We start from the raw sequence: 21,074 nt of genomic DNA on the forward strand, positions 1-21,074 counted from the left end.
TTTAGTGTGACCCCAGGATTTCAGTTACCTGCTGTGCTACTGAAACCCAAACGTGGGACAGTTTGATAAAAGCTGGCATAGCCCTACCATATGTTAAAGGCACCGGTGATGCTGCTTCCTTTGGGGAAAAAAACACGGCTGTCGCTGCACCCCTTTGCCAAAAGAAGCAGCGCTGAGCTCCATGTCTGCACCTTCTGCAGTGGGTCACAGTGAACGCAGATACTCCACCCTCCTCCTCCTCCAGTTCTTCCTCTTTCTCTATTGAGTTCGAGTGTATGAACATAAGCATGTGAATAGAAAAAAAAATCTCTTCAGCAACTGCTTTTCTTTTTTTGTCTCTTTTCTTCTCTCCCTTTATATGTTTTTTTTTATTCCTCATCCCCTGAAATACTGTTTTTTTTGTTTTCTCTTTCCATCTGATTTCCTCTTCTTATTTCCTTTGTCCTACTACTGCTGCTCTTCATGTGATGAGGTGGGCCAGACTCGGGTTTCTTGCTGCTGAGACCCGTAGGGAATTTGGCAGTCTGGAAAAGCACAGTTGTTTTTCAGTGGTTCTTTCATACCCTTGCAGGTCACTTCCCTAGAGCATGCTTTCTTCTACTCTACTTGATAAAGATAAGAAGACTCTCTCTTATACCCTCTTATACAGGGGTGACTTGGTGTCATGTTGGTTTCAGCGTAGCGTGAAGTCGCTCAAGCCCCTGGTGGGTTTCAGAGAATCAGTTGGCATTAGTGTAGGTGGGTGGATGATGTTGTAAAAAATGTCACTGAGGCATAACTGCCTCTGCTGATCCAATATGGGCTCTCCTTGGCGTGTGGACAAGTTGCTGTAAGACTCCTTGAATAAACAATTTTCCTTCCAGCTCATGATAGCTCTCAGCGTGAAGTGTGCCTTATGACTAATTTATTCCACCCACAAGATTGAAAAGTCAGTGTGGGTTCTCGGCTTTCGTGGGCATTGGTCAAGCCTTAATACTCATTAGAAAAATAATAATGAATAAGTAGACCTCAACAGCAAACTGAGCTTTACAGAATTTATGCTAAAATCAAACTAGCATCTCTAGTTTTTGTTTGTCTACACATTACAGAAAAGTGTTGTATAGTCTAACAAATGCATCTCAAGATCATGTATTGTGCACTACCGCGTGCGTGAGCTGACAGGAAGCTATTTAGTAGATACATTGATGTCCTTAGTTTGACATGTTGGCATTCTCGGAGCAGTCAAACACACAGATTCCGATATCCCTCCTTAGCTCCAGAATTCAAATTGCCTTCCTACACTGGGGTTTAGTTTGTTTTGACTTGCTTTTAATTTCCTTGTCTCACTTCTTGATTTTTTTTTCCCCTGCTTTCCATTGTTTTCATAAAGAAGTTGGATGCCTTGTTACGTGCATAACCCTGGACTGTATTCAACTCAAATAAGATAATAAAAAAAATAGTCTAGCAAATATGAGTTTAATTGCAGCGATATCCAATATTATGCAAAGAAAGCAGAGTGTGCTAACTTCCAACGCAGTGGAAAGAGAAATGCATTGAGTACAAAACCAAATTATTTTATTATAGTGACCAGTGTAACTGTTTGTGATAGAAATAGTCTGTGATGTTATTTTAAAGTATTTTTAGTACTCTACTGCTAACGTATTTTTCACATGGACAGTTATGAGTTCAATACTTTGTAGGTTAAGAAATAAAAATTCTGCTAAGTGAAAGGTATGTTAAATTTCTAGGCTATTATTAATATATTCGTATTCATGATATATGAAGCTTTAGTGGGGCGTCAAAAATGTAGTATAACTTAGCAGCGGTAATGCAACATTATCAAATGTTCTTATTTGGATTATGGGGTCAGTCAGGCAGTGATTGTCCCTATATTTTTGTAGAGCATCCAGCACAACAAAGACCAGGCTCCGTGGGAAGTATCGTGATTATTTTTTTTCTTAGATAACATTTATTGCTCTTTGCAGAATGCCCTTACTGTTCACTCCAAATTGAACAGGATAGCTAAGTCACAGCTGCTGGAGGAGCTGGGCTCCCCTGCCCTCCAAATGAAAGCTGATATTGCAATTGTGATTTCTTTCACCATGACTATTAAGGCTAATGGGAACAAAGCAAAACTCAGCATGAATGGTACGTGTGCCTAGAAGGGCAACTGCAAAGCCTTCAGCCCCTTGCTTTAGTTTGGCACACTGAAATTTGTGCTGCTGAACAGAAGTTAGTTTCTTATCTTGACTCTTAACTACCTTGTATGACAGATGCCATAGCACTTGCTTCTATTGTTTCCGACAAATTACTAACTGATGGTCATAGTCTGACAATGGAGAGCACCAGCACCTCACTTCTGAGTAGTCAAATTTGAAAGAAAAATACTTGGAGAATCCTTCGTTCAGAAGAAAAAATTTACAAGGCTGTGAGTGTGTGTGAAGAAAAAAGTTCACAAGGCCTCATTGTCTACACTTCCTTTTTACTGTTATTGAGCAAGATACTGAAATTGAGTACATTCAGGATACCTGCGCACAGGACTCCAGGCAAAGCCAGAAAGCCACTGAAGAGACTCTCAGGGTAGAATTCATGTCAATTCTATATATTTAGAAGTTAGACGTTTAAATCTAAGTTTGTCACCTTAGACAGTGAAGTGGATTTGAGACTTCAAGGGAATGATTCATCTGCTCTGTTTAAAATATTTATCTTGAGATGAATTGCCCCATATGGCTGGCTGTTTCCTTGTATTGACTAAGACGACACCAGGGAGATACCTAAACTGGGGCAGACAAATGCTATCCCTGATGATTTGGATGGGGCTCAGTTCAAGTTTTATGCCAGGTAAAAAAAAAAAATCTCGTAATGATATAATCAAATTGTACCCAACTATCTCTGAATCTCTCCCAAATGCAGCTCCTTTTCCAGTCTACGTTAATTTGTAAGCAAAAGATACAAATAACTTTTTCCTGATATTTTAATAAAGGCTTGTAAAGTTTCAGTATTGTAAAAATTGAAGCACTTGCTTTCCTGTTTTATTTACATACAAAGTTATTCTGGTCATTGCACTGGAAAGATCTCAGAATAGATGGAAGTTCTGGGTTTGGAGCCACAAGCCAACTGATCTGTCGTGTGAATCACTCTTCTTGCCTTGCTCCAGGTCCCAGTGCAGTGGTCCGATATGATCACGCTGAAAGCCAGGATGACCAATTATGGCCTACCGAGGTACCAGTGGCTGACCCATGCTTGGAATTTCTTCCAGAGGGAGGTAAGATGACAGTTAATTCATGAGCTGAAGTAATACATGCCGGTAAATGTTCTTTATCTGCTAAAGGAAAAGGTTTGGTTTTAAGTGAGTAGGTAAATAAATGCAAGTTCATTTCATGTGAAACCCTGTGTAGTGATGATATCTTTTAACATCACTTGCTATCCAACTCTTGAACTTTTGTAGGCCTTAAAGACACTAAAACACCAAAAAAAGAATGTTACTAAATTCAGTTAAATTGCTAACACTGTCTTCTCCTTTGCCAGTAAGGTTAGGACACCAACACCTTTTAGGATTATTATAACATTTAAGAATATGATGTATATAAAATTAAAAATCTGCACGTAAAGTAAAATGAACATTTCTGTGTGTTGTTTTAATATTAAACTGTGCTCCCCTTACTGTAGGCTCTGTTAGTTTCCTTTCACAGAGCTGTCATGGTTAAGATATGTGTTTAGCTGGAAATGAATGGGAAAGGAAGTTTCCAAAAAGATGCCAACACTGTCTCTTTGGCTGAGGTTTGAGAAAGTGATCAGGGTTTTTATTTCCTTTGACTGGGGGGGCGGGAAGCAAACCAAAAAGCTTCCTTGTCTATTCACAGCTTTGCCCTCTAGCCTACTAAAATTCAGAACTGTTTTTAAAGAATGAAGTATTATGTTACAAAAACATGAAATTGCCCAAGGTAAAACCCATTAACTCCAAATATAACTCACGTGCAGGAAAAGAACTCTTTAAATGCCTGTCGTTGTGCTGCCCTTGTTGAAATGTTGAAATCTATCATTGTTGCACAGATTTCCTGTTTGTTTAAACATTTCCTGGCAGCACTTGGTTAGTCTGTATTTATACTAAAACCTGAAAGGAGGAGGTTAAACATGAGGTTAAACACCCCCCCCACCCTCCCCAGTCCTCTGCTCTGGCTATGCAAGTGCTCTGTGAAACAGAGTAATTCTTCATACACAGGTAGAGTGTTTGTGTCTGTTCTGTACCTGAGATAATATAATCAAATAGTCTTGATTTCCTTGAATACAGCTGGTACTGTACTTTGGTTTAAAAGTATAGGTTGATTAAATTAAATGCTGCCTCTTATCCTCCTGGTTCTTGTAGTGTCATCATAATAGCTGGTTTTAATAGGAATATTAGTAATAAAACTTCAACTATGCCTTAACTCTTCCAGGGGAGAAAAAGTTCCTTTTATAAGTTAGATTTCCTATATGCCATTTCTGACCAGAGGAATGATTTGGGGAAAGTTTGAAGTGAACTGAGAAGGCCCTTTTACAGCTCCTAGTTAATTGGCGGACTCTCATTTTTATTCTGTCTACTCATAACTCAGACGGTGGATGTGTGAGCCTGGTATGTGCTTTATGCCTGAATGAGCACTATGCTTGGGGCCCTTCTTCAGTCAGCATTATAATTTTTTTCCTGAAGAAAAACTTTGTAATTACAGTTTTGTTCCCAAAGATTCAGCCCTGATCAGCTTTGTGCTCTTTCTTCTGTATCTTTTAACATCTGAGAGAGATGGGAGATGTATTTTCCCCCCAATCCCCTTGCTGGTGTCATATCAGAGTTGTGACTGTGCCACGGAAGATGGGAAGGGTCAATTGAAGTCAGGAAGGAAGAACTGGGCGGGGGGAAGAAAAAATCTAAGAATAAGAAAAGGATGTTTAATGAGGTTGTCTTTGCTTGAGGAGCAAAGCTTCAACCTTCCTTAGAAAGTCTCATGTTGGGAGGATTTTGATTGACTAATGAACTGATAAAAACAGAGACACTAAAGCTGTGGTGAAAAAGGAAGTAGTGAGATTTGTAAGAGGACTGGTGAAGTCAAGGCACAGTGTGTGCCAACATGGTGTCTGGGCACTGATCTGCTTGATTGTGACCGAGGAGTGGCATGGTATACAGCACTCTGGTTCTGAAGCGGTTAAGGGGGGCAAATGTTCCCAAGCCCATGGATCAAAGGAACCAGGTGATGAATTACGAACACTCAGGCAGGTACTGGAGAACATCCAGACAGAAAAAAGCAGCATCTTGTTCCTGCAGCAAGGCTTTTCTCAGTCATATCAAGTCCCTATCCAATGCCGAAGAAAACCTAATGTAGCTGCTTGCTTCAGCCCTTTTTTATGTGAAAGCAGCTAGGAATGTGGTAGGCTGGTCGTTCGGCTTTAAATCTCTGTGTGCTTTGCCGAGGAGAAGACAGGTTGTTAGTCTTGGTGGGTTTTATAGCCAATTATGGCTCATCTGCTTTGCAACCAGACTTCCTACTTTTTATGGTTGATTCTGTTGCAGTGTTTATTTTAGTGTGATACCGCTTCATTCCATTTTCCGTTTTCCTTTCAGCATTTGTGATTTCTATGCCTTTTTGCTTGCTTTTTTCATCTTTTTTCTTTTTTCTGTATTCAGATAAATCTGTGCTTTTTCTTATATGGTTTTCAACAGATGTGTCCATAGTTGTAGCCTTGCAGGAATAGTCCTCACTAGTAAGACCTTAATCATCTTTTCCTACTACTTCCTTCAGCCACAGGTGTACTTGTTCATTAGTCACCCTTTTGACATGAAATTATCATGTGTTAGTTCCTCGTAGTAAGGATAGCAGAATTACAGGGTAGGACAATTTCTGTGAAGCATCCTTTGAGGGAGCAGTTGGGATTTAAAGGACAGAGCAGTATCATTGGCTGTTTCTGAGGTGTTCATTGGTCACTACATTACATTTTTCATGTTGCTTTTATGTCAAAGTACAGCAAAAGAAGATCCGTGGAAGCTCTTATAGATGGTTTTAGTCCTATGTAAATATTTTGAAAGTTGTTAATAGGAATTTATTTAACTTTTTTGATGACCTACTTTTATGAAGAAGTAGCATCATTATTGCTGATCTTGGCTAATCCTTCCTTTGCAGTTTAAATGTTGTGGGGTGGTGTACTTCACAGACTGGTTAGAAATGACGGAGATGGACTGGCCACCTGACTCCTGTTGCGTCAGAGAGTTCCCAGGATGCTCTAAGCAGGCACATCATGAGGATCTCAGTGACCTTTATCAGGAGGTAAGAAGAAAAATGTGGATATTTCGGAAGGCTTTGTACATTCTTCCTGATCAAGTAATTTTCCAAACTCATCCTTGCAGTGCAGCAGAAAGGTTAGAGTAATTGTGTTCATGGGAAGTGTTTATGGTGTTTATGTTTATTATTTATTAATGCTGAAGAGGGGGGAGGGAGGGAAGGAAGGAAGAAGGAAAGAAAGAAAGAACCCACCCACCCTTACCTGGAAGTGAGGTAAGTTAGTAACAATGCATTTAACATCTGACATATGCTTAAACACTGAAGTATTTATTTTATATTGGTTAGGTTGGAGTTGAAATTTGCTCAATCAAAAAAATAAAAAAATAGTTTTGGTGTAATGTCCAGTCTCTAGCTTGTCAAACTAAGAGAAATTCTACTTACCCTATGGTAATGAGGACTCTAGTGGTATGTACAGTGAAGGATGCTTTTGAGAAGTCCTTTGCATGAGAGCTCTCTTGTTAACAGGGCTCCTGCAAGGAGGCAGGTAATTCAGTTGCTCTGCTGTGAGCACGCAGAGAAACTTTGTGTGAAAATGCTCTTTCTCTCTAACTCTGCTACATTACAGAATGATTATTATTTTAAAAGAATAAAAAAAAGCTTTAAAACCAGGAGAGGACCTATTTGAACTCAGAGTGGGTAAGGGAGGAGATCATGGTAGCAAGTCATTACTGTTCTTAGGGTAAAACTTATAAAAACAAGTAAACATATTCTCTACTTCTCTCACAAAAATGTTGTAAAAAGTCACCTTTGTCTGGAGACTGCTTTGCTACCTATCATTTTCTTTTTATGCTAACAGACCTCTGAAGACCTTTAATTGTGCATTCAGGAATATCAGAATGACCAGCAGTCCAGGTAGTCCAGTAGTGAGAAAAAGCATGTCTCAGTCAAGCAGTTACGAGGATCTGAGAGGTGCATTCTTCATTTGCTTGCTTTAAAGAGTAATATAGGGTGCGTAGGAAGGAGGACAGGCCTGAGAAGCGTGCTTTCAGATGCTGCAGCATGAACATTTCTCTAGTGGACAGTGCAACTCTGCATTATGGAAGAGCATCCAAAGAACCATTTTATCTTGTCCCAGTCTCTTACAGCTGTTCAAGACTCTTTCTTACAAGAATCTATTACGTGGCTCTTGTTCAGGAGCCATGGAGAGAGACCTCTGAAGCAGGGGAGATTCACTATATAAACAAGCCAAGATGAGTATTAGCTATTGCCAGGAAACAATTGAGCTTTTGGGAAATGGCATCACTGATGTGGAGTGATTTGGTAGATTTGTACGGCATTGATTCTATGAGCAGAAATCATATAATCTATTCTGGACTTTCAGATATCCATCCTAGACCTTGTGTGCTTCCACTAGGAAGAGAGAAGGTAGAGCTGCCAAAATGCTGGTGCCTCAGAAGGCTAGTTTGTGCTAGGGAACCTTAAAGACAGTGGCAGGGGCTGTTTTCTTTCCACCACCTACTTGTAGAGGCTCTCCTGCCTTGTGGCGAGGCTTGGAGTACTGGTTACACTTTAGAAGTGTCAATCTCTGAATGGAAAAGCCATTCAGGCTTCTTCTGGGGCCTGCCAATCTCTTACACGTTCTTGAAGAAGAAAGAACTGTGGCTTACTCTGCAATAATGGTTGTTTTTTGCAATACTGTTGTGAGTATTGGTACCATACAGCCCAACTCTGCCATAGAGAGCCCTCAAGGAGTGTAGATGTATGGAAGCTGCAGAATGTTCACTTGCCCTGAGTATTTTTCCTGCTTATGTGAAAACGCAAGTGTATGTAAGCAGTGTCACTCAATAAAAAAACTAATTTTTGAGCTCAGGAAGCTCAAAAATTTCTGAGAAGGAGTGCTAGTCACTGGAGTGTCTTGTTGAAACTGCAAGGTTTTCTCATCTCTTCTGGTAAGATTTCATTCCTACAGCCATATTCCAGGAAAGTGGTTCTCTGCGCACTTTGTATGTTCAGGTTCTTTTGGTTCTACTTAGAGAAAATGAATAGGAGAAGACAATGATGATGTAGAACATAAGGATTGTGAGACACCCCCACACACCCCCACCCCCATCCCACCCCCCCACCCCCAATAAAAAAAAAGGCTGTCTTGCTTTTTTTCTAAAAGAAACCTGAAGGGCACATTTCTGGTTCTTCCTGTACCATACCCCAGAGCATTTTTGGATGGATTAAGCTCTTAGCAAAAATTTATTTTTGGTTGTCTGCTGCAAAATCAGTTCCAAAAAGGGACAGGCTGTTTTCTGTTTTTCCAGCCACAAAAATACTCTGTTGCTCTTTGAGATATGTACAGTAATTGGTTGGCAAAACATTTTTTTTCCATGGTGCTTGCCTGTGGGTTGTCTCACAGGCTCGTACAGTGTACTTGTTAATATGTTTATCTATATCATGCAAGAGCAACTTACGCTTGCAAGGCTAATCTGTCTGACTTCTGCTTTGGAGAATTGAAGGAGAAAAGCCTTTTTAGAAAATGATTCAAAACAAACTTGCATAGTCTGGTGGTTTGAGAGGGAGCCTAACGAGATTAGCCTTGCTAACCTAAAATTGGCTTATGTAAATGCTTCGCAAGTCCATTCTGGTACTTTAGAAAACTGAAGTTTGGTTTGGCTGGGATTGATAAAATTGTTTTGTTGTAGCTGTGCTGTAATTTTCGGCTGGGATCTCAGAGCTTTTTGTAGTCTAAGTTGGAATCCTTCACAATACAATTTTTGTAGAAAGAAAGGTGGCTTACTTATAGTTCTGCTTGAGAGTATTTTTGGCAGGAATCACATTTCCCCTGCTGGATTTTGAAAGCTATTTTTCAGATGTGTTAGACTTCTTGGACTGCTTTTATTCTGATGAGCTTCACCTTTGGTGCAGTTCGTGGAACAGATTAACCTTAGAAAGAGCATGGTTGTAAGGGAGGTGTGTCGGATGACGATGTGGCCTTGGAGGTTTGTTGTGGTCTGAGGACAAGGGGAGCTCTGCCCATCTTGTGATCGGGAACTGCAGCCTAGATAAAATGACTGGTAGGAGTTGATATCTTCAGAAAAATCAAAATTGCACGTTCAATATTTTTTCTTTTGTTTTCTAGCATAATTTTGAGTATACTGAAAATTTGAGTATACAACAGCTCTGTTGAATACGCTGATGGTTTGTCTGTTCTACTCTGAGAAGTGCCTTATTTAAGATCTGGTCCTTATTCCATGATGTTGCAAAAAATCAGAAATATATGCTTTGTTTCCATTTTAAGACTGAAATTATAAAATGGCCTTTGTACTAAATATGAATCAGGCCTTTAATCCATAGCTCTGTAGGACTTTGAAGTCATTCTTCTGAATGATCGCTGCAAAGTTTTATACTATTTTTGAGTTGTGAACAAGAGCTCCCTGTTTAGTGACAAACTTTTACTTTTGCTGAGGAAAGTATATTTATATAACTCTAATTGCAGGCTACCAACTATGAATGTGTTGCATAAGCAGTAATAAAATGCATGAATGTGAGGATAACAGGAGTGGCTGGATATTTCTCAATTCTGAAACTGATTTTGAACGTGTATTAGAGCAGAACTGTAAGAACATCATTAAATGGAGGGAGGCAGTCTATCTAGATTGGGCATAATTTGTCTCAGTTATGTGTCTGTACTGCAGGAGATGTAGGCATTAATGTTATTGCTCTCTGTTAATGGATGTTTCCTCTAGGCAACAAATGAACTGAATTTGAATACTGCTGTGGTTGAGCATTTTTAAATTGTGACCAGCATGTACCTTCATCCCTTAAAGTTATTAAAAGTGTTAAAATGCAGCCAGTTTCTCTGTAATTAAAAACAAATTTGGAATGTAGTATAATTACAACATTGTCTTCTAGTTGAAGACGTGACAATTTTTGGTCCTCATCAGGTTCGATTACATTGCTTTTTGCTACAGTGTGGAGTTTTGGGGTGTTTTTCTCTTTTCAGATTTAAAATAATCCACATTACTCCCTGTTCTGTCTAAGCTATGTTAATGTTTAAAAAATGACACACTGAAATGATGAATGGCACAAAGACATTGAGATCCTTTAACTTACTCTGGTACAATTGTTACATAGTACATTAATTTTATTTAGATCCTAAATGAGAATCTGTTGACTGCAGTGTGAAGTTTGAGTGTGAGGCAAGAATCGGGCCTTTCATGAAATACATTCAGGACTGTGGCATTTGAAATTATTGGCTTTGGGGAATTTCAGTGTGATTGAAAACTGTTCTTTATCATGTCCTGTCTTCAGATTCTTTCACTTTTATCAATTGCTTTCTTTTCATAGAAAAGCTAGAAGAAATATGTAGTAAGGATATAAACGCAAAAATGGCATTTTGAAGACAATGCCCATTTTGATGGGTTCCTGATGTCTTCTGCTGCGACCAATGCATTTTGGTACCCATGGTGTTATCCCATCCAGGTTATTACCCTGAATTTTCCCTTGGTGGCTGTGTTCCTTTGATTTTCCGTGCTGTGAAGCCCTGTAAAGTTTAGAATAGAGAATAAGCATGGCCTAGAGTAGCTCAAGGCCTTCTCTTCAAAGTTTTATCCTTTCTAAGACTGGGCATCACCTTTTCTGAGCAGCAAGCACCGTAACTTGTGTTTACACTGTTGTCCAGTAGTTCCCAGAGCCGGTGTCTCTCTGTACTGTTGCTGCCTTACAGGGCTTCGGAGCTTTCCTGAAGCCTTGTACAGTAATTATTTGTCCATTTAAGCAAAGTCTGGAGCATGTGCTGATGGATTGGAAAGAGCAGAGGAGTCAAAGAGCAACGACTCTTTCTAAATCTCCATTCCTAGGAAACATCAACTTGTGATGTTTTAACATACTTTTTGTTCATCAGACTTTTTCTGTGTAAGTAATAATAGTAATTATTATTATTCTTTAAATAATTGCTTTGGATTTGCACCTGCTCAACATTAGGGAGAGGTGGTGTATGTGACCGTCTTCCTAATACAGCATGTGGATGGTCTCTGGAGCAGGGTCTAGCTGCCTGCCTGGGTTTGTGCAGACCCTGATGCAGGGTGGGTTGTTCCAGCTACTCTCACAGTGGTTAATGAAACAAAACAAGGCAGTAATACAGTGAGGTGACTTTGAAACTCAAATGTCTGCACAGTCTGCATTGACATAACAGTCAGTGGGATGTGTACTGGTACTTGCATTGCTTCAGAGCCGTGGGTAACCCGAGTCAGCCTGGGGACCTGCCATGGCCAGGGGTGGTCCCTGCTGCAGCCAGAGATGGTGTATAGGAGGGGAAAAAGTGTGGAAAGTACTATGCCAAACCAGTTCATTTTTGAACTGGTAAATTTCCCCTGTCATTTTTCACAGTTTTGGCTTCGATGTTGCCTCACAGTAACAATGACTTGGAGTTGATATCTCCCCCCTGCCCTGAGCAAATAACCAACAGTCTTTTCAAAGACTTCGGGACACTACTGTGCTCTAAGTAGCAGCAGCCCAGCACAAGATATGAGATAGAACTGGCTCTTGGTATAACACCATCATAATAAATGACAGAGAAGTTTCTACATTTAGATCAGAAATTAAGCCAGTTAATTTTAAAATATAGTCTACAGAGAGGGGAGGTAGGTGGAGTGTAACTAACATAAATGGATATGCTTTTTGCAATGAGGAGATGCTTCTAGTTCAAGAATGAAAAGCAGGAGTAATGCCGCATATATGTGGTGTTATTACTGCTAAGTACTAAGTAAAATCTGTTTGTACCCACTGCATTCTGGAAATTTGTCAGAAGTTCCCTGTTAAAGGTTATTCTGTTCGATGCTCCTTACTCAGATGGTGTCTGGAATGTAATGAGTTTTCTACTCCCTAGGGACTTTCTGTGGAACTAATAAACTGGCATATAATGAGTCCAGATAAAACACTAAAAAAGAAAAGGTGGGAAGAAACACTGATGAGGTTATGCAGGTCTGTAGATCTTTCCTAGAATATTGTTTTAACTTCAGGTTGTGGAATTATTTGTAGAAAAAAATCTAAAGAGTTTACAATAATTGACAAGCTTGAAGATCTGCAATTTAAGGAGAGAAACGAGGATTAAGAGGATTTAATGGCTTTTGAACCTTCACAAAACCAGTTGAGTTCCTTTAAAAATCAGTGATAGTTGATAGGAACTCAGATCAACTTTGAGTGATTTCTGAATTGAAGAGTAGCACAGATCTCTTGGCGCTTGTTACATGCAGTAAACTTGGTGTATGAGAAAGGTGGCATTATGGTATAAGATGGTATTATGGAAGCAATTAAAAAGTAGGCAAAATAATTTTCAAAGTATTGTTTGAAGGAGGTGAGAGAAATTTTGAGGAGCCAGAAGAGCCAGCACTAGGTAGGATGAGCTAAACCTTGGAAACCACAAGCCAAATAACATTGACTTATTTTTTTAATCTATTTTTGTTTCATAGGGATGCGGTAAAAAAATGTACACTTTCTTGAGGGGGACGAAGCAATTGCAAGTGCTGAGATTTCTAGGAATCTCTATTGGAGTAACGCAGATCCTGGCGATGATCCTCACTATTACTTTGCTGTGGGCTCTGTACTACGACAGAAGGGATCCCGGGGCGGATCAGATCATGGCCCTGAAGAGTGATACCTCGCAGCAGCTGTCATGTCATTCCGTGGAGCTACTGAAACCAAGCCTGACAAGGATCTTTGAACACACATCCATGGCCAACAGCTTTAATACACACTTTGAAATGGAAGAGCTATAGGTGATGATGCAATGACTCTGAGAAGTCACAAAAGGTTTTAATTGGGTTTTGTCATTGTTTTTATTCTCCTCCATCACGTATGCCAAATATACCAGTCTTCCTATGCTTCAGAAAACAGCTAATGAATGGAAGTGAAGGAGGCCTGCATAGAAAGGAGGATAAGCCTCTTAGAAGAGCCATGAAACAGTTGATTTCATTTGTTTGTTTGTTTTTTAAAAGGCACTCGTTCACTGGGCACAGTAATACTTAACTTATTGCCACAAGCTGTGTGATGTGTAAAATACTGGTTCATTCACAGGTAGACAGAACCTCTAAGGAAGCATCACGGGAACGGAAGAGAAATACTCGTCTTCTGAAGAAACGACTGTGCTTTGGACAAATAAAATGTGACTTCAGCTGAAATTGACTTTTACATTTTTAATAAGCCATTTGGAAAATGTCTTAATCAGGGATCTCTGTATATATAATTGTGTGTTTTTGTGTGTGCATGGAAAGCAGAACTACAATTCAAGTCAATACTTGGATTTAAAAATTTGCAAGATTTGTAAAAAGGGCAAGATTTTCTTTTTTCTAACGAAACTTTTAGCTGTTGTTAAAGATGTTCTAAAACTTCTATTTTTATCTAACATAACTGTTTAATTTTTAATTTTAAATATATTAAACAGGGATTAAAACCAAAACTATGACTCTGGACAATAGACTTTAATTTTCTGAGTAATTCTGGAGAATTCTTCTTTGAAACAGTTTGTTCTGTGGACTATTTCTTAGTAAAAAGAAAAGAAAGAAAACCTTAAACATTCTTTCTAAAATGGGAATCAATATGGGAGTAGCACATTTTTATAGATAAATCTTTTCTCCTGTCTGTGATTCCCCTGAAGGTAGAAACAAAAGACTACAAGGAAAATGCTTACAGTTCTGGATGCTATTGCAATAATTGTAAAAGTACAGAAGGAGAAATTATACTTCGGCGGCGTCTTCATTAAGAGCTCTCTAGTGGCTTAAAATGCCAACTGGAAACAGCATTAAAATGTATTTATTGAGGTGGGGAAAGTGCATTTTACTGTATTTTTATGAACAGTGTTTATTTCGTAGGATTATTTTTACAGTTGACCACGCTCCTGAAATATATATTTGTTCCACTGAGTACCGTAGTTTGTGGCAAATGGGTTTTTACGTAATACTACATTTTAAAAATTCTTTCATTTGTTTTGGAATTTGTAAAAGACAAGGAAAAAAGCAAGGTGTGATTTGGTAGACAATAAAATTACTTTCGTCTTAAATTCCATAATGGCTTTTTTATTTTGAAGTCCTAGAGCGTGAATGCTTTGGGTGGGAGTTGGGAGGGTCCTCCTGCTAGTGTGAGTTAATTTGACGTATCTTTACCCAGTCCGCTTATTCTGTCCTGGAGAAACTGAATTGTAAATTTCATTTTCTTTTTTTATTGCTTCGGAGAAAGCTTCTTCAGGGCTCATGAAATTAAGCTCTTCAGTTGTGTGGGCTGTTGTTTGTTTTTTAGCAGTCTGCATGTGGGTGTAATTATTTCACGGGTGCTGTTGCAAGCAAGATTACCTTTCTGCTTTTGTACCTCTCCTACAGAAATGCTAATCTTTATTTTGGGAGGTAAGAAAAAGGCTAAAGGATAGACTTTCCTAAAATTTTGCTTGGAGTATCTTTGTCAGAAATACTTTCTCATGCACTGTTCGGGAAGCCTTGTGCCCAGCGTTACTGCAGACTTCCGTCCTTCCCATTGCTTAGCCTGGGCAGCATTTCTGTAGCTAAGGGCGAGGTTCCCATGTAGAAAAAGAGCAGGTGTCTGAGAAAGCCTGGATGTAGACCAGCTCTAGACTTTGGAGTGCTATGGAGACCTGTGGTGCTACACAGTGGATTTGAGCCACTGTTGGTTTTTTCCCCCCGTTTTTTGGGTTTTTTTTTTTTAAAAAAAGGTGCCAAACCACAAATTGTGGAATGTTTTGATTGTGGATTGCATGGATTACATGTACACAGCTACATACAGCAGAATGTAAGGAATTTCACCCGAAGTAATGTGAAAAAGGGCAGGAAGAAGTCCTGCCCTTTGTCCAGGAAATCCTGACACGTTAAGTTTTACCAAGGAGTGTCTGTGGAAGCTCCCTTAGCCATGCTTCAGCTCTCCAGAGTCCCCCTATGGGAGGACTTCCCGGGCTACCAGTGAGGTTGCCTGTGTATCTTCTCGTGTCCGGGTTAGAGCTCATGAAGGAACAAATACGGCAAGCCAGGCTAGGGAGATTTGTTCGAGAACTCCACAGCTAGAATTGGAGCTACTGACAGCCCAGGTTGTTTGGTTTTAGGCTTCCCAGGTGGTGAGGAAGCACTACTATTAGGTGTAGTCAGGCCTTCTGGAGAAACGTTCGTGTGGTGGAGTCCCTTGTTAGGGTCTCCTTAAATCCAAAAACATTTGGACATTGACTTGTAGTGAACCTCTTCCTAGACATTGAGGAATTGTATTTATGCACCCTAGATGTTAGTCTGACAACAAAAGGTTAGAGCTGCACAGCGACAAATCGTGCCAGAGCTTCTGTGATCAGGGTGGGGATTGGTATGCCATCTTTGGTTCAGCCCAGGATTGCTCCTACAGGGGTGTAACCGGTAGCAGAGGTACACGTTATGGTCCTTGTGGGGGTTGCCAGTCCTTGGAGTAAAAGGCAAGCAAGGCGTTAAAGGCACCCTGAGAAACAACACGCTCCAGAAGGACAAGGTCTGCAGATGTCCCTGGGGTCTGCTCAGTTCTTCAGTAAAGCAGCTCTTTGCCTCTTGTTCAGCTCAAATGGTGAAGGGGATTTCTCCTATCAGGAAAAACATCAGCTATCGTATTTCTCATATCAGCTAAAACAGGAGGCTCTAGGTCCAGGAGGTGGTAAATCCAGGAGGCGGGGTTTGAGGTAGCACTTCTCCAAAACTGATTTGGTGGTGGTTCCCTCGTTCAAGGATTGTTTGGGGTAGGGCTTCTTTGATATAGGACCAACCTTCCAGTCCAGACCAGTGTTTGTGGACCCCTACGACAGTCGACATCTGTGGTCAGGGTAACCTCACTTCAGCTTGGCTACCCAAATCCTGAGCTGGTTTGCATTCAGAATGGGGCTAGTTTCATTAGGGGAAAGACCCACGTCAGGAATGATAAAAGCATTCCCTTCCCTAGTAAGGACTACTGATAAGTGTTCTGGGAAAGAATCCTATTTTGATTATCTAACCAGAGTTGCCGAAATAGGTCTCAGCTGTAAATTGGAACACTTTCAAACTTTTTTCTTTTACTGTGCTCAGGCTATGAGGTGTCTCTCTTTTTCTAGGGCTTCTTCAAAGAGCCTTAAAATTGATTGACTGTGCTGCTGTGAGTCTGTTCTTTTCCTGTAGAGCTTTAGGATATACGTAGGAGAGAGGCTGCTTGGCAAGAGGGGAACATTTAGACACACTTGCAGCAGTGAAAACTACTTCATCCTTTTATTTCCCTTTTCCCTCAGTTTTGCAGGAGTACCTGGAGGAGAAGGGTTGTGTGTTCTTTCTTCTTTGCACCATAAACTGTAATGAACCAAATCTTTCTTGTTGCAACAAACAACTCTGGAGCTGCTCCTTAATGTTTTTCACAGATCGCTTAATGTTGAGGAGAGCAACTGTGTTAGAAAAGGGATCACCCCCTGCCCGCATCAGGTTTCTGTTCAGCCCAGTGAATCACCCCGAGTCCATGGGACTGTGCCTGGAGCTGTGGGGCTGAGTAAGGTTTGCACCACGCAGTCATGACTTAGGAGTACAGGGATGCTTTTAGGAGGCAAAATTCACTATTCCTGGTCTTTGGACAAGGTATTGATTGATCTGCCAACAGGTTGTATGACAAGACTTTCTGAAGGAAACAGAACTGTGTTTTCTGTTCTTTATAACAGTTCATTTTGTAAAAGCAACCTATATATATAAGGGAAGTTATAAAGAATAAACAGTAAAAAGAGAGGCTGTTGGTCACAGCAACCGTACAGTTAAGTATGATGGAGACAGTGATTTTCAAAGAGTTTTTGAAGTTTTTACCACAAAAGCATTATGTTTAATTCATATGAATTACTATTATTGAAGTGGAATTGTATCTAAAACTTTAAAACTCATGTATGATTGACTACATTCCTTTAAAAAAAAAGGGGATGTCCTAAATACTTCAGAATTTTTATGCATTTACTTGCTTTTTATTCAGCGCTCCCCCACCTTCTATTCTTTCTTGTACATAGATACTGTGAAAATGGGTACCTTAAAAGTAGATAAATAGATAATGCAAGTAGGTAAGAAACTAAGCGGTCCAGGTAATTAGGTATATCTTACACTCTTTGTCCATTTAAATCTGTTGTTCACTCCTGACTGCTCTTTCAGCTGCATGTTTACATATCCTGTCAGCTGATTGCTATTCCAGAACACCTGAAAATCTTCAGATGTTTCCATAGTCAATGGGAAAATAAAGCCCTGGTGGGCCCCAGATGGAGGAAAGAGAGCATATGACCTCCTAAGCACCCTCCCTGCCCAAAACTTTATGATCCTGTAATTTCACTAATGTATCCTCCTCCAGACGGGTTTCCTCTCTGAAAGCCGCTCTTCTCGCTGGAGCAGCTGAGGTTGCATCGTGTTCTCGGCTGCGAAAGCCTTCTCTCAGCAGTCACTGTGTTTCCACAGCGAGTATATCCAAAACATTACAATGTAAAGCGTATGCTTCCAGTTTGTCTCCGGTAGCCATTTTATGGGAGGACAGTCGTTCTCCTTAAAAATGCTCTGGAATGGTTCACAGGCAGGTATTAAATTTACCTTTTTTCCCCCCCACAGAGCAGTGAGGTCCTGGCAGAGGCGGCCGTCACGCATGCCAGTGCTACGATATACGCAGCTGACAGATCAGCATCACCTGCACCGCCAGTTACCCTGTGTAAGTGATACACAGTGTGTTGCTACCTGCTGTTACACTACAAAAGGAGTTTGATCTCGTCTGTGCACTGATACTTTATCAAAATAATTTGATATCAGGTTTGGGGTGGCTCTGTAGCCTGGGAGGTTCAGTCGGTGTCTGGACGTATTGAAAACATAGCGGATACTTTTTTAAAAGTACAGACAGAAAGGTGGAGTTCATATTGCTGGAAATAATTTAATGCCCCAATTTTCTCTGCTGCTGCAAACTGGGATGGGAAAGGTGATGGCCACTCACACAGGAGGAGGGCGGCTCTGTGTTATGGAGCTGCAGCATCCTGGTCTTGGTGGCTCTGGTATGGTTTAGATGCACTCACGGGTTGCCTGGAATTAGTGTTGGGGACATTTGTTGCCCTGAAATTTAGTGTTCCTTCAATCTTATTAGGAAAAAGAAAAAAAATTCCATGAATAAGTTATTGCAAAACCAGGTTGACCCATTCAAGCATGCAGATGTTTTATTTAAATATTCCTCAAATGTCTATTTATTCAGCATAACGCATGTATTATGCTGCCTTCTGAAATACGATATGACTGTCAAACAAAATTGTCAAAACAACAACCTCGGTTTCTTTGTATGATACACAGAAATAATTACACTTCATGTACAGTACAGATGCATTTTACACAGTCATCAACAGTCATTCACTACCAAAACAGCATTTAAATCACCTAAAACACCAAAAGAATGTGTATTTCCCAAATTCAGAAAAAATTAATGATTTTGCCTGTGACACATGGAAATAAGAGACAGGACTGGAATTCTGCAGAATCATACTAAATTATTCTTTAAGCTGCATTTTAAAAATGAAAGTACAAGTTGCTTCAGGGGTGTAACTGTTATGCAAGTGTATTGCTGTAGTGTGTTCTTTTTAGTCCATATGAAAAGGAGAATAAAGAGATTTTAAGACACATGACCTGATGGAGTCAGTAGGTTTCCTGGGTTGTACGTAGTCTGTCCCAAAGTAGGCTTAGTAACTGTCTTTTTGCATTATTTACCTGATACAACTAGTCAAGAAGTACCATGTGGCATAAAGAAGTTGTTGTTGCAGATTGCTAATATCAAGGCAGTTTTTATATCAATAACTGTTTGCCAAAAGGTGGGGACCAAGCCGTTGTTCGTATGAGTAACTGGGTAGAAGTAGGATGCAAGTGAAAACTCTGGGTCCATTCTGCCTCTCTTTTAAACCCCATTAAAACTTAGGTAACCCACCAGCTTCAGCAGATCTACTGCAATTTTCCAACAGGGTGAAAGAGAGGAGAGCGATATCAGGTAATCGACCTTGGCAGAGTTCCTCAGAAGGAGCGCTCCTCTGGGTCAGAGGACAGAAGCCTGTGCTTCTGCTCTCTGTTAAGGTTTGAAAGAAATGTAGAAGCTCAGTTTACAAGGAGTAAGTTACTCTGATTTGCAGAAAAAGTGGGAAGTTAATTGCAAATTAACCAAGCTTCCAAATAAGTAAATGATAAGATAAAAGAGTGATGCGTGACATTATGTAGTCCCTTTTAACTGCAATTTAATTCTAATATGTGATATTGTTGTATTTTGGTGTATATACTGTAGCATGATAGTCCATCATCTACTCTTCAACCTCTGTTGATAGGTAGAGAGAAAGACCAGTATTTGTGTGCAGTAAAAAGTGTATCATCAGCAAGTTTCAGTTTTTACGGGTATTTTCTCTTAATGTAAATTTTCAGGTCAGTAGAATGCTAGCAAATACTGTACTGAAACATACACTACTCAAACTATTAAATAACTGTGTTAATCATTTATTGTAATGGCATCTAATGCATTGAGCCTTTTGATTTATATGCATATTTTATTTTGCAGACATGCAATTATTTCTGATCCAGTGTTTTTGATGTATATATATGTATGTATTGATATGCACATATTCCATGTATATTTGATTTATATGATGTATGGTATGTCATGTATATAGGAAGCGTTATGATACATGTCCTAATGCACTCTCGTGAAGAAAAATGACACATTTTTATCAGAAAGGTTTCTGGTAACATCAATGTCTTTTAAAAATTAAGCCAAAAAGCCTTAACTAGTAGAACCTTCCTATTAGCTTTTAGGCCTGCCCATGTGGGTAAATTCCAATTGAAATTAATTATATTTTTATAGCTTTGGGACCCAATCCATTATTCTGTCAGTGTTCTTAGGTAATGAAATTTCTTCACACAATATAAATTCTCAAACGAATTTTAGGATGCACGTTTACAGATAATTACAAAAAGAATTTAGCCGTCTTTTTTACTGATATCTTTCGGTGTCTTCCAGCGTAGCCAATACTCTGGATGCTGCAGAATGTCAACAAGGAAGGTTTGGAGATAAATGTTAGCTGATCCCAAAAACACCTTTGTTGTAATTTTAATTCAAATAGGATTGATCCTGCAAGAGTACACCGGGACGAGAAGTTTGTTCTGAAAATACAGAAGTAGACAAGATGTCTACAGAAGAAAGGACTGTGTTGATTCATCAGTAGCCTTGAAATCCCAAATAGTACGGTAATGTTGGAGTGGACAACAAACTGTCATAGAAATAGAGAACAGTGGACAAAAAGATCAATGACTGAATAGCGCATTCATGGTGCACAGTTTGGCTGTAAGATTATTTAAATGCTTGCCATTAGAAGTTTATAGTGTGGATGAAGTTGTGTAAAATACCTTAAAAAAAACAAATCCTGATTCCTGATACAACAGGTGTACAATGACTTATTGCAGTTGTAACAGTACCTAGGAAGCAAGATAAAACAATAGTAAATATTGAACTAACTGAACACCTTTAGTTCACTAATGAGTGTTTGAATAAGAAATACTGCATTTTTCAAAGGGAAGTTATTTGTACAACTACCATGGAACACCAATCAGCTTGTAAGTGCACGGAAATGCCCCTTTCTACAGTAATATTTTATCATGCCTAATCTGAAAAACAACAAAAGTAAACTGAGATCACAGCTCCAAATAATTTCAGCATGCATTATGGTTGTAGTTCTTTCAGTCAGTACAAACATATTTCATATGAGCATTTTTTTCTTTCATTTTTTGATAGTTTCTCAACAAGTTTGTGGTTTATTAACAGGAAAAAAAAGACACGTTATCAAAATGTTTCTCGTTG

General features: G+C 39.5%; 1 protein-coding gene across 1 annotated transcript in view; it reads left to right on the top strand.

Annotated features, from left to right (window-relative positions):
* TSPAN12 (tetraspanin 12) overlaps nt 1-14,276 on the top strand; it is a 35,057-nt gene extending 20,781 nt beyond the window's left edge. Inside the window, exons 4-6 of the mRNA XM_009332279.1 lie at nt 3,137-3,244; nt 6,129-6,272; nt 12,686-14,276. Of these exons, the coding sequence (XP_009330554.1) occupies nt 3,137-3,244; nt 6,129-6,272; nt 12,686-12,991 (558 nt within the window). The 3' untranslated portion in view covers nt 12,992-14,276. The remainder of the gene's footprint in view (nt 1-3,136; nt 3,245-6,128; nt 6,273-12,685) is intronic.
* The last annotated feature ends 6,798 nt before the right edge of the window (nt 14,277-21,074 follow it).

The sequence above is a fragment of the Pygoscelis adeliae genome, unplaced genomic scaffold, assembly GCF_000699105.1.
Source record: "Pygoscelis adeliae isolate BGI_AS28 unplaced genomic scaffold, ASM69910v1 Scaffold9, whole genome shotgun sequence".
NCBI classification, from domain to species: domain Eukaryota; kingdom Metazoa; phylum Chordata; class Aves; order Sphenisciformes; family Spheniscidae; genus Pygoscelis; species Pygoscelis adeliae.